Source organism: Phoca vitulina, unplaced genomic scaffold (genome assembly GCF_004348235.1).
Source record: "Phoca vitulina isolate PV1807 unplaced genomic scaffold, GSC_HSeal_1.0 scaffold1, whole genome shotgun sequence".
Classification (NCBI taxonomy): Eukaryota; Metazoa; Chordata; class Mammalia; order Carnivora; family Phocidae; genus Phoca; species Phoca vitulina.
In genome coordinates, this window is record NW_022589704.1 from 84,135,990 (window position 1) to 84,148,794 (window position 12,805).

The 12,805-nt window shown below is 36.5% G+C and overlaps 1 protein-coding gene across 11 annotated transcripts in view; it reads left to right on the plus strand.

The window, feature by feature from the left end:
• Window positions 1-12,805, plus strand: part of GTDC1 (glycosyltransferase like domain containing 1) — a 402,869-nt gene that overhangs the window by 113,461 nt on the left and 276,603 nt on the right. For 9 of the 11 annotated variants that reach the window (XM_032411042.1, XM_032411033.1, XM_032411026.1 and 6 more), the window contains one exon: window positions 9,980-10,183. In XM_032411042.1, coding sequence (XP_032266933.1) covers window positions 9,980-10,183 — 204 coding nt within the window. Of the gene's footprint in view, window positions 1-7,007; window positions 7,073-9,979; window positions 10,184-12,805 lie in introns of all 11 variants that reach the window. The other 2 variants (XM_032411077.1, XM_032411090.1) reach the window with 1 other exon arrangement.

Consider the following 12,805-nt stretch of genomic DNA (forward strand, 5'->3'; position numbering starts at 1 on the left):
AATTAGGTGGAACTTTGGAGATGGGAGAAGTGTCACTAAACATTTTAATTGGTACATCTTTAAGGCATGGTTTTATGGATTTGGATCTTTAAGGACAGATTCCAATACTGGCTTCACCTCACATTTCCTAACACCATTTAAATAAATCTGTTACTGCAAGGTGACTTTCATTCATATAAAGTGAATATTAAAAATATTAAAAGTATCTAACATCGGTTTTTTTAAGGATATCTATTTCTAGCCCTTCAGTCCTCTGGAAATTTCTCTTTCTTCTCGCAAGTGTTTACCTGATATTCTTTTGCCTCCTGAGCTGTTAGGTTTTTGTATTTCTTGAAAGTTGATTTCCCTCACTGATAAATAGATTGAGTTGTGAGATTATGTCCTTTTCATTTTTCACTGGAAGTGAGTAAATCCAGAACTTTATACTTGGTGACATTTATTTCAACCCATCAAGGGAATGCCACCCATGTTTGCTTGGGTTGCAGCCCTTCAAATAGGACGTTGAGAATGTTTGTGTGTTAGAGTCACCCTGCTATTTCTGTTTCAGAATTAACTGAAAATGTGATATGTGCCTCCCACTTGGAGAGGGAAACTTCTCAACAATTTTTTATTTAGTTAAGATGGATTAAGTTCTTAAAAGATGTTAGAGCGAGACTCACTAGCGCCAGTATAGTTAAGAATCTGTTAGTCATTTTATTTGAAACTCATTTGGTGTGTATATTTATAATTATCTTGCATAATCCAAGTCTGAGTTAAAATTTGGCATAGAAGCCAATGTAGGGTAGCAAGATAATCCTTCTGACCAAGAAAAATATGCCAGTCTAATGATTAAACTGGTTGAATCCTTCCAGGTCACAGACTTGACTGTCCTTGTGTTAAATATTCTTGTGTAGAGCCTGGAAAGATCAGAGAAGATAGTTAGTTGCCCATGGCATGAAACTTGGGTTCTAAACCCCTCAGTAGGGCTGCTGACAGAACTATTTTCCTTAGAACGAGGTGTGACATTTTGAATACAGTAAGATACCACCTGTTATATTTTAGGTGGGTGATAGAGTTCTCTCTGTGAGAGTAAGTAGTAATTAGTGGTAGGAGGGGGTGATTATTTGTGGTTGGTAACAATAAAGGTCTTGGATGAGTTCAAGAAATTGTCAAGGTCATTGCTAAAGAGTTTTATGGTTTATTGATTCAACAGAGAGTGTTGAACACGTTCTGTTTGCTAAGTGCTGAGGATATAGTGGTAAGCAAGCAGACCTGGTCACTGTCCTTTTGGAACTTAATATCCAGTAGAGGATTATATAGTCACTTATATCCAATGGAGGATTATATAGTCACTCATATAAAAATATCCTACAAGTGGTAAGTACAAAGAGGTACTACAGATTGTTCTATCAGGGAGACTCAGACTTTGTCTGATGGTGACAGTAGTAAATTATGAGACAGACTGAGCATATCTCCATGGCTGACCTCTTTGCCTCCTACTTAAACTATTCTTGTCATATGAATCTTGGATATTGTCTTTCTCCCATCCTAGTCATTAAAGCCTCTTGCCTTATCAGAAAGGTGTTAGTCTAGAGCTGGGGGTGAAGGATAAGGGTTGTGGGGTCAGGGAAAGGATGATTATGTAGGACTCTGGAAGGAATTACAAGAGATTAGAACAAAAGTTTTGAGTTTTACCACCCTAACTATAGGGTATTCTATATAACTATATTGTGTGGTTTTACCACTGATGTCCTGGATTTACGAATTATTGGGAGTTATGATTAGATATAATATGTGATACATATATTTATCGTCTTATACTGATATTTATATTTCACATGCATATAAATATATCCTGCAGTATATATCATTTATGTATTAATAATTATTAAACATTGATGATTAATCCGAAAACTCTAAAGACTAGAAAATGGATGTACCTTTTACTTATATCCTACCAGGTACCTGCAATGAAGTATAATGGGAAGATATATGACTGTAGGGTCCGAAGACCTGGGTTTAAGCCCTTGCTCTGTTACTTACTCTGTGATGCTCAATATTCTCCATTTCTTCCTCTATAAAAGAAAAGTGGTTGGTCAATGGCTCCCACATTCCTTTCCACCTAAGAATCTGTGGAACACCTGGTCTTTTCTATCTACTTAAGTATCCATATATGAATGGATCAGATAATCCTATTTTCTCCCACTGGACTGATTTGCAGCCCATTTCAGGAAGGTGGAAGCCTTGGAGAAATGCCATCTTGAGAAAGCAAATACATTATTCATCTTGTCAAACTTTTATAAAATGAATAATTGTTGGCAGAAAGTATTTAAAAATGCCTTTTCTTCTTTCCCATTAAATTAAAGTATAATTACTGAATGTGAAATGGGATCTCCAGATTTATGGTGAGGGAATTGGCTTCTTATCCTACTTCCACTGCTAGTATTAAACTAGGATGGTGATAGATCAAGCAGATTAAAAAACTGCAGGTGATTTTCAGAATTCATGGATCTTACAGATATTCATTCTTTTAGGCCATGAAACTTGCTTTGGCCCAGAATGCAATTGCTTGTGGTGTTTCTACCATTTCTTTTATCATTGTTACTTCTCTTGTATTAGTAGGTTAAGATAAACTCATATCTACATGAGAAAATATATCTAATAAAGTCTCCTTTCTATGAAAGTAAGAAGAGAATCCATCTTTGAAAGAGAATATAATAAAATATGTTTAGATAGACTAGCTGCTTGATGTAGTTTCGACTTCGGGAATAATGGGAAAGAAATCATTAGTAGCAGGTGGAATGCTGCCTGACACTCGTTTGCTTGGGACCTGTGGGCAGTGAAAGCAATGCTACTTTAAAGGCAGAATCAAGTTCCCATTTCCTCCTGATTTTTAGTGCAGCTCTACAGAAACGTAGTGACATTCACAATATGCCGGATCCTGGGAAGCCCCCAGGAAGAGAACGACATGGCCCCTGTCCTGCAGATTTTCAGAGGCCCAGAGAGAAGTGGGACCTGGAAAGAGAGTAAAACCAGTACTGAGAGTGTACAGAGCAGAGGGGAAGTCCTGTTGAAAAGAAGTTCAGGAAAAGGCTTTATAGAATTGGTGATTCATGAGCAGAAATTTTAAGGAAAATTCATGAGGTGAACAGGAAGAGGCTGACGGAAAAGAAACAAAGGTGTGGAATCACAGAAGGGTAACTACGTGAGTGTGAGCGCTCCGTACTGCAACGAGGCAGAGTCTGGGCAAGTGGGGGAAAAGAGATCACAGGGGAGAAGGAGAAGCAAAGCCATGGTGAAGAGAAAGGAAGGGCCAGACAAGCAAGGTCTCACTGCCATGTGTAGGGCCTTGGGCTTTATCCGTAGGTGGTAGAGACCTTGAAGGTTTTTGAGCATATCACCTCATGATCACATTTGCATTTTGGAAGATTACTTGTGGCTGGATTATGGAGAAATGTCATGACAGGAATCAGATGGTGTGGCAGCATGGAGACCTAGTTAAAAGGGTAATGCAATAGTTCAAATGAGCGATGAGATGATTTTCTGGTGTAAAATTTTCTATTGATTCATAAATATACTGCCACATTTTAAAATGTCAGCAAATTGAAAATATTTTTAGTATTCAGTAGAACTAATTCATTGCTACTTTTATAGTTTGAAATTATTCATGAAATTGATAGCAATGAAAAGTTGAAAGAGGATGAGTATTTTTTCAGTGAAATTAAACTAGTAAACTTCTCACAAAAAAATCATAGTTATAATTTTGCTATATAATGTGGACTATAACTTCACAAAAATGTAAAGCAATGAATTTGTAATATATACACATCTGTTTATTTGTGGAAATTATGCATAGTTGAAAACAAGTGAATGATGTCATAGTGTCAGTGTGTATAAGTATTTGTTGATTTTGCATTTGATACAATTATAACCAAGACTTTGTATTAATTCAAGTCATGGAATAAGTAACTGATAGTTCTAAACAGAAAGGTAAATCCCAAGTTGAGAAAGAATAAAAATATCTGTTAGGGAAAATTAAATAGCAATATATGCATATAAGATTGTAATTTTTAAAAGAGTTTGTATAAAAGATCATAGGAAATCATTTAAATGGAAAAGCACACTTGAGAATTGCTTTAAATTGTGTCACAAACAGGATGGCATATACATCTTCTTACCAAATCTTGGTTTTGATGCATAAATCCTTAGTTCTTCATTACCACAACAGGAAACTAAAGTCAGAACTGAAGAAATTAGAACACCCATAGCACTATGAGGCAATAAAATATTATAGTGCTACATCTCTTTCAGTATGAACCCAAGATTTTTACTTTTAATGTTACTATTTAAGTACACATAGTAGTACACAAGTTATCATAAATGTTAGGTTGTATGTCCATAATCAAATAATGATCAGTTTCCATAATGCATTATCTTTAATTCAAACTAATGCTCAGGAATCTGATTCATTTCTTACTGTTCGCCAAACTTTCTTTAATTATGTAGAATACTGTTGGTGCCTATAGTTTTAGGATTGCAAGGTTTTTTACTCTGCAGTTGATACCAGATTGTATTTTAGTACTCAGAGATTGCATTGAGGTTTTAGGGGTTAGGATGAATTTGCTACGCCTGATTTTTATAAAAAGTTTTTTAAAAACAACTTTTTGGTAGGATCTGCTTATCTCTGTTTCCCCCTCCCCCTGACCCCCATATGATACTTGATTATAGTGTGATACTTTGAGGATACTTTTTTTAGCAAAATGTATTTTTACTATATATTCACCCGTATTAGGTTCTGTTAGGGGAATTGATGGTGACACGTTTCAAAGCAGAAATCTTTATGCTTATTTTTTTTTTTACTATTTAATGAGATTTCAGGTATATTTTAACAACTGGGGTTTCCCTGATGAATCATTAAAATAAGTGAGTGGGTTGGAAGGTAATGCTAACTTTTCTCAGTACTGCCCTGTTTTACCCTGCTGGGTTATTCGTTGCTTTTAAAATAGAACCTGGTGTGTTGGAGGTGGTGGGTGGAGGTGCCAAAGGGAAGGGGTCAGTAAGAAAATACCAGGTAAACCTCTGATGCCCTATTGGGAAGTCCTGCTCAAATTTTATTTTCCCCAACTTAGAGCATTTAGTGTTTAAGTTCACTGTTTTTTCGTTCTGCCAAGCTTAACTTTTTAAATATTATATATAGGCAAGTAGAAAATATATTTTCAGCAATTGACTGAAATATAAGGTATCAAGCAATGTGTGCATTAGCCTGTGGAATCAATTTCTCATGTGTGTGGGATTAAAACCGTTAATACCATCATCACTGAAACCATACCTTCCTACAGCTAATAGCAGTAAGGTGTCTGTGGAATATATTAATACAACAATTCCTCTGATTTAAAATTATTACTTGGTATTTGGTTGGAAAATTATTTGAATATTATAAGTAACTGAACTGACATCATATATGAGGGCTGATTACAGGTTTCTAATGTGACTTAGGTTTAGCTTTAAAAAAAATCCACACGATGTATGTATACTTAGCACATCTTTTTCAATAAATCAATGGCATATTGCAAATTTCCTTTCTCTATACTGTCAAAAAAAAAAAAAACACAAAAAACAAAACCTATGACAGCAGTTCTAACTGTTAGAGGAGGTAGACCAAAATGTAGTTCACCTTGAAAATGGCTCAGGGAATAAGGAAATTGGGTCAAGCTTAAAATAAATGCAGGTACAGTGACGAAAAGTTTTAATAAAAATTTAAAAATATTCATAGCCTTGGTTTCAGGCTACTTTTGTTCTTGGTGATCTTATCAATTTATTATTAATTTTTAATTGAGATGACACTAATGGCCCTTTTTCATTTTGGTCAAAATGCTTATGTGAAATATTTTTGTGATTTTTCACTTTGTATCCTCTTTTAATTGTAAATATAAAGTTTTGGAAAGTCAGACAATTCTTAGATCATTTGACCTCTGGTGATCTTAAGTAGAGTTTGAAGTGGTTTAAAATTCCTGTGTCATAGCTATCACTTTGACTCATTTATATTGCCAATTTAATGTTTAGCATTTAACCATGTATCATTAAATCATAGTATTGATAATGAATTAAACTTTCATAAAGCTTTAATAGTATAGTAGATTCTCATTCATCTGGTGTCACTGGGGAATAAAATATGCTGAAGAAATGAGGTGTTTTTTTTTTTTTTAACTGAAGCTTACTGGGTTAAGCAGAAAAACTTAAAAGTTAAAGTTGATAAAAATTTATCTGACACACATTGTGTGCTCTTTTTGGGAGCAAGAATGGATTGGCCATTCACTTTTCCTTTTTTTTTTTTTTTAACTTTTTTCTTAACGTCATAAAATACTAACATTCTAGTGTCATGCAGAAAGGACATGGGCTTTCTGATTGGAATTTGTTCCCTCACATAAGAAGGTTTTTTGTTGTTTTTTCCTTTGAAATAAATGCCACACCTCTAACTGATCTACTTACTCAGTTTCTGTGGTGCTAAAGCTTTAACCCACTTATGGAAGACCTTTGGCTGTGTGTAGGCTTACCTACCATCTTCTGGCAAACACCCGGCTTGGGCTGTAAAGGAGACCTTTCCCTTGCTTAGGAGTAAGCCTTTTTGTGTTCAGGACTGCCACTCCCAAGCACGCACTCCCTAGTGGCCACTGGTAGTGGTCCCTGATGTCTGTATTCACCGTTGCGCGGTGCTCGTGAGCATCTGTGGTGTCAGAGTCACCACCTGGCATTTTCTGGGATTATTGCTAAAATGAGCAAATAGTGCCCTCCCTTTATCTTTTAGCAAATTCCAGCATAACAGCAAAAATTCTTTTTAACAAAGTGTTTTTTTTTTCTTTAAACCTCATGCTTGTTTGTTTCAAGCAGTGTTTTCTAAAAACTCAAGCACAGTAAGAGTATTGGCACTGCTCTTTAATATGCTGTAATGACATTTGGTTTGAATCTTATATTTAAAAATCAGCTTCCTCTCTTTTGCTTGCACCTAAAGGGAATCATCTTCCTTCCAGGTTGTGCTTTAAGAAGACTATAGGGAAGAACACATTTTCTTCTTGCCACAGAAGTTGCAGTAGAAGTAAGTAGGGGAGCTGCCAGGATATGTCTGTCTCCACAAAACAAGCAGAACAAATTTCCGTGAATCAAAGCCACTAAGTATAGTTTTCAGAGATGGTAGGACATAGTTACTCTCCCCAGAAAAATACCCAAAATGCAGGCACACCCATTGGCCACTAGAAAAATGCTCGAGTAAACGCTAGTTCAAACCTGTACATTTCACTCTTCTTACTGAGCTATTAAAGGGGTGGAAATCTACTATAGCTATAATCTTTTTTCCCCTTTTCTGTTTTCGACCTCCCACGTGCTTGGTGTTCAGCTCTGCTTACTGAGTGTCTTGAATCTGCAGCAGCACCTACACATACTGCCTCCACATTGGCTTATGGTTTGCAGATAACTCATGATTCAGACACATAAGAAACATCTGTAAACATATGGCACGATATGTGCTCTGGATTAATCATTTAAAAGGGCAAAGGAATGAAGAATCAGAAAGCTTTTTTTCCCTTCTCATACTGATGTTGCTTTCTTTGAGGTTATATGAATGAAATATTCTTTAGAGGGGTTTAGATCACATCCTATTACTTGGGGAAATAGCTCAGGTCATTTTTATAACAACCTTTTAAGGATATATAGGGCATATACACCTTGTCATGATTAGATCAGAGGAAATAAACCAAGATAGAGATAACTGTGATGTGATCTAGTAAGCAAACTAATGTTAACTGCTTTTAGTCTGTCTTGAAACCTTTGATATAATTTTCAAAATTGCCTTATATTGGTCTCTCAGTTGACTTTCTAGAAGTTTCCATTATTTGAAGGATTACAGCTACCATTTTGTTAAACTTATCTTACTGAACTTTGCATTTATTAGAGATGGTCTCCAACTGGCCTGAAAAAAGCCAAGCCTCTGCATAGCTCAGCCCCTAAGCTTACTTCTTCCCAGGTACCTGTGGGGGTCTCACATTCTTATTTGAAATACAAGCTGCTGATGAAGAATGGGTAACATTACCACACTTCAAATGCATGTGTGTACCCACCTTTCCCATCTATCTTTGATTGAGAGGGGGCAGTGATTGAAAATTACTGATTTTAAAATGCAGGAGGATTCAAAGATATCCTTTTCCCTTATGTAAGGTGATTTATACTGCAAATGGGAGGGGCAAAATATCTTATTACTGTTTGTTAGTTATTATGCTTCAATTTTATCTTCACAACACACCTCTGAGGTTAGTATTGTTATCCTCATTTTAAAGAAGGCAAGACTGAGTCCTACAAAGTTAGGTAACTTGTCCAAGGTCACACAGCCAGGAAGTGACATTGTTGAGCTTCAGACTTGTATCTCCCTAACCCCAGAGTTCATGCCTTTTCCACCTGAGGAACACTGCTTCTTATTTTGTAGATAAGGGAAATATGTATTTGTATATTTTTCTTTAAAAATGCTCATTGGAAAATTCAGACATCAAGAACTAAGCTTTTTTTCATTCCAGCCATATCTTTGAGAACCATTTGAGACTTTCTCCTTTGAAATGCAATTTAAATAGGCATTGGTTTGAACAAGGTAAAGTACAGTTTTATTAGTGAAAAGCATCATTGAGGGGCACCTGGGTGGCTCAGTCGGTCAAGCGTCCAACTCTTGGTTTTGGTTCAGGTCATGATCTCAGGGTCATGACATTGAGCCCTGCGTTGGGCTCTGTGCTCAGCATGAGTCTGCTTGAGATTCTCTACCTCTTCTTCTCCATCTGCTCCTACCCCTGCTTGCACTCTCTCTCTAAAATAAATAAAATCTTTTTTAAAAAAGCATCATTGAGTTGTTGAGACTAATAATTTTGTGGAACAACATTATTAAGAGCAATATGCTGTTTAATGAGTGGTGTTTACTTAAGTCATAAAGGAAAATTCAAACATCTGGAATATTTTTTAAACAATGTATTTATGTACAGAGTGATATTTCTTCCTTCTTATAGGAAATAGCATATAATTTGAAATGTATATGGATTTTTTTTATATTCACACATATATTTTTATTTCACTGACCACTTTAACAAAAGTCATATTATTAAACCAAAAAATTGCTTGATAGCTAACTCGCTGGGATGAAAAATCTACCATGTCTTTAATAACAACATTACTTTATCCCTTTTAATGGGATTGTTGTTTAAAGAAAGGTTGTAGAAACCTTGCTGGTTCATAGGTATATAGCTTTACCCCCCTTTTTGGGTCTTCCTTTGCAGGTGGGAAATTGGTGATAATGGGGGGGGTGGTCAAGGTATGTGCAGTGTCTCAAGAAATTGTATCCTAAGATTTTTAACATTAGAGGATTGAGATTTGAATATGATTGTACTTTCTTTCTAAATATGGATTCACTGGGGGCAGTGATAGCTGGTGAATGTAAAGATGAATTAATGTGAGAGTTAACAGAATCAGAGAATTTCTGAACTGGATAGGGCCTTACAAACAAAGGGCTCTTGGAGTGGAAGTCTTAGGAGATGACTTCAGTGACTGTCCGAGAGTAGTAGAGCTCTAGGCCAAGCCACTTCTGTGGTTACTGAGTCAGGGTCACAGCCATTCCAACCAGGAAGTGAGTGATCACAGCAGAGAGGGCTTTAAACTTCCTGGGGCTGGAGAAAAAAAAAATCTGAGTCATTTTGGAAGTAATCTTAGGGCAAGAAGAAAACAGAAATCAGAAAAATAAGCATCCTTTATTTCCTCTTGTTAACACAAATGATGTAAAAATACTGATTACAAAAATATAAACCTTAAGTGTTATGTACTTTTTAAAAAAGTGGGATGCAGCATATTTTTTAAAAAATTGAGCGTCTGTAAATTATTTGCTTTCTGAGTGTAATATTTTAACTTCTTTTTTAAAAAATCTTTATGCACACACACATACATATGTTGGAAAAATATTGTTTTGCTTATTATTTAGAATCTGTGAAGGCTTGAAAGGGCCCATGAGTCTTCTCATCGTTGAGCCGTTCTATGGAGGGTCCCATAAACAGCTGGTGGATCTGCTCCAAGAAGAGTTAGAAGACTGTGTCCTTTATACCCTTCCTGCAAAGAAATGGCATTGGAGAGCACGGACATCGGCTTTATACTTCTCCCAGAATGTTCCCATCAGTGAACAGTACAGGTAATTGGAGCTTGGGCTGCACCTTCAGTCTGTTCTTAGTGTACGTGTTATAAGAATGTTGCTTCTCTGTTGGCATCTGTGAGATTTTCTCCAGCTATGGAATTGGTCAGTATGACTACAATAGACCCAGCAGAGCAGGAGAGTTCACTTACGCTGTGAGGACAGCTGGCTAGATGAAAAGTGGCCTCATTTAGAACCTTCAAGCCTTTTCTCATTTGTCTTGTGATGTTATCACATGCATGTGTGTGGGTGTGGATGACATTTTTTGGCCTGAGAGGAGAGTTGATCTTGGGCACATTTTTTGCACATAATCTCCGGTGTCTCTTGTAGTGAGTGTGCTGTTTTCGGTTAGTTTATTGTGTCTGCTCTGTACTAGGAGCTAAGGTTGAAAAGGCGCATGTGACCATGGTCTGTGCCCTTAAAGCTTTAAAGACTATTGAGGTAGAGATGGACTTGCAGGTGCAATGTGAGCGTGAAAAGTGGAGGAGTTGATTTTGACTGACAAAGTGGAGGTGGCTTTATAGAGCTGGCAATCTTTGCTTAGTCTTCAAGGATGCATAGATTTGGGGCACACAGGACTCAGTTCTGAATTCTGATTAGTTAGGAAGTGGGAACTAGGGGTACGTCATAGAGATTCTTCTGGGACACACTAGAAAGATGAATGAGAAATACTGATGACGTTTGATGGAGGACAAGTAGAATACTGAACATCCCTACCTCCTTATTCGCTATTGCTGTATACTTCCTTGTGTCTCCTGCTTGTTAAATAGTGGGAGATTATCCTACTGTGTTTTATAGATCTGTTCTTCTTACCGTTCTGGGCCCTTCTGTGTAGAACTGCATTGGTTTAAGCAGCACTGGGGAGTGCAGGCCGATAAGTAATGGAGGTAGGGCAAAAGGATTGTTGGAGGAAGGGCACATTGTGGGCTGGAGCACTCACCTTGCCTTCAGCAGCCACATCTATCTGTTGCTGCTTGTAAGGTGGAGCAGTCACAAGGGAGACAATGGCTTGGGATTTAAATGTAGGTTGCTGTTCTTAGTAGTAATTTGGGGGATTCAGAGAATCCCCATACACCATTTGGTGTATGAAAACCATGCATCATGTCTGAGCATTCAGATTGTCAGGTGGAATAGCAGTGAGCACTCGAGTCACTTTGCTTGGGATTATAAAGGTAAAATGCTGTTTGGGGACATATTAAGAATTTATTTTTCTAATCTAAAGTATATTTTTACTTCCATAATTTCATGTTTTGTATTCTGATATCACTAAGTGAATATGGTTGACGGATAGTATTAGAAATTTCAATGAGGGTATCAGTATAAAACTTTTAAGGGCAATGATAAGACTGTTGACTCTTGTGTTAAAATATGACTATTTATGGTTGCTTTCACATCTCATTTAATTGTGTTTTCATGGCACCAATAGTATTGTATTACTTAAGGTCAAGTAATCCGGTTGACTTTAGGGCACATTTTCATTTAACGTTACCATTTGATATAATACATTTCTACAATGACTTGAACATTGAAATGAATCATTTCTCTATCTGCTGTTAGAGTTCATTTTGATTATGCAGTTTTTCAGAATGAAATTACTGTATCACAAATACGTGTGTGTGGCGAGCATGCATGCCAGCACTCCTGTGTGCCGGCTTCTCCACTCCGTGTGAGGCCTGAAGCGTTTTGAGGATAAACATCACAGTGCTCGTTGAAACAGTCTTATTGGGGAGGTTGATTGCTGCAAGATCGTGATGTAAAGTTTTACTCTCTCATAGCTACAACATACAGGTCCTAACAGCAGTATCTAAGATCTTTCAAGGTCAGTCATCTAAGCTGTGCAGTTAACTGCATTAATCTAATCAGACTTCACTAAAAGATATACCTCACCAGTTGGACCTACAGTTATATTTGACCAGTGATAACTTATCTACTCTTTTTGAATACTTTTGGAAAAATAGCAACAGCTTGAAAACTTAACACTAAGTTAAAAAATATGCTCACCCAACCCTACATTGAAGTGCAAGAACAGTCTTTTGTTACACCAGATAAATCTGATCTCTGTGGAGACTTTTAAAGATACGAAAAGTTTTTGCTTTCCAGTTAGTTAACTCTCTTTGTACACTTAGCAGATGAAATCATCACAATTCAGAAAGCACCAGTATTATGTGCTATGCAAAATTACTCTGAACAGGTAGGGACTGCATCTGATGAGGAAGACCCTGAATGTAGGTACACACATTATTTTTCTCAGCTTCTGTACATACAGTCATTATTGTTATGAGCTTATTATCCAGAAAATATTTTATTACTAACAGAATAAATGCTTCAGCCTAATTACTCAGTTTGATTCTGCTTTATCTTGACAGCTAGAAGAATACATCATGGGTCACATTTGGAGCTGTTTAATTTTATCATAGATTACAAAAGCTCCATAAGTTATTTTTCCCCAAAATAGTTGGTAATGATTATTCCTTAGGTTATATTAAAATTTTGCCTTCTGGAAACCACGAAATGCAGAAAAATGTTTTGAGGATGGGTCTTAAATTTTATGTTCTAAAATGTATGAGTCATTTGTCCCAAGATTAGCATTTTGACTTTCTTAGATACACCTAGACGAGGCAT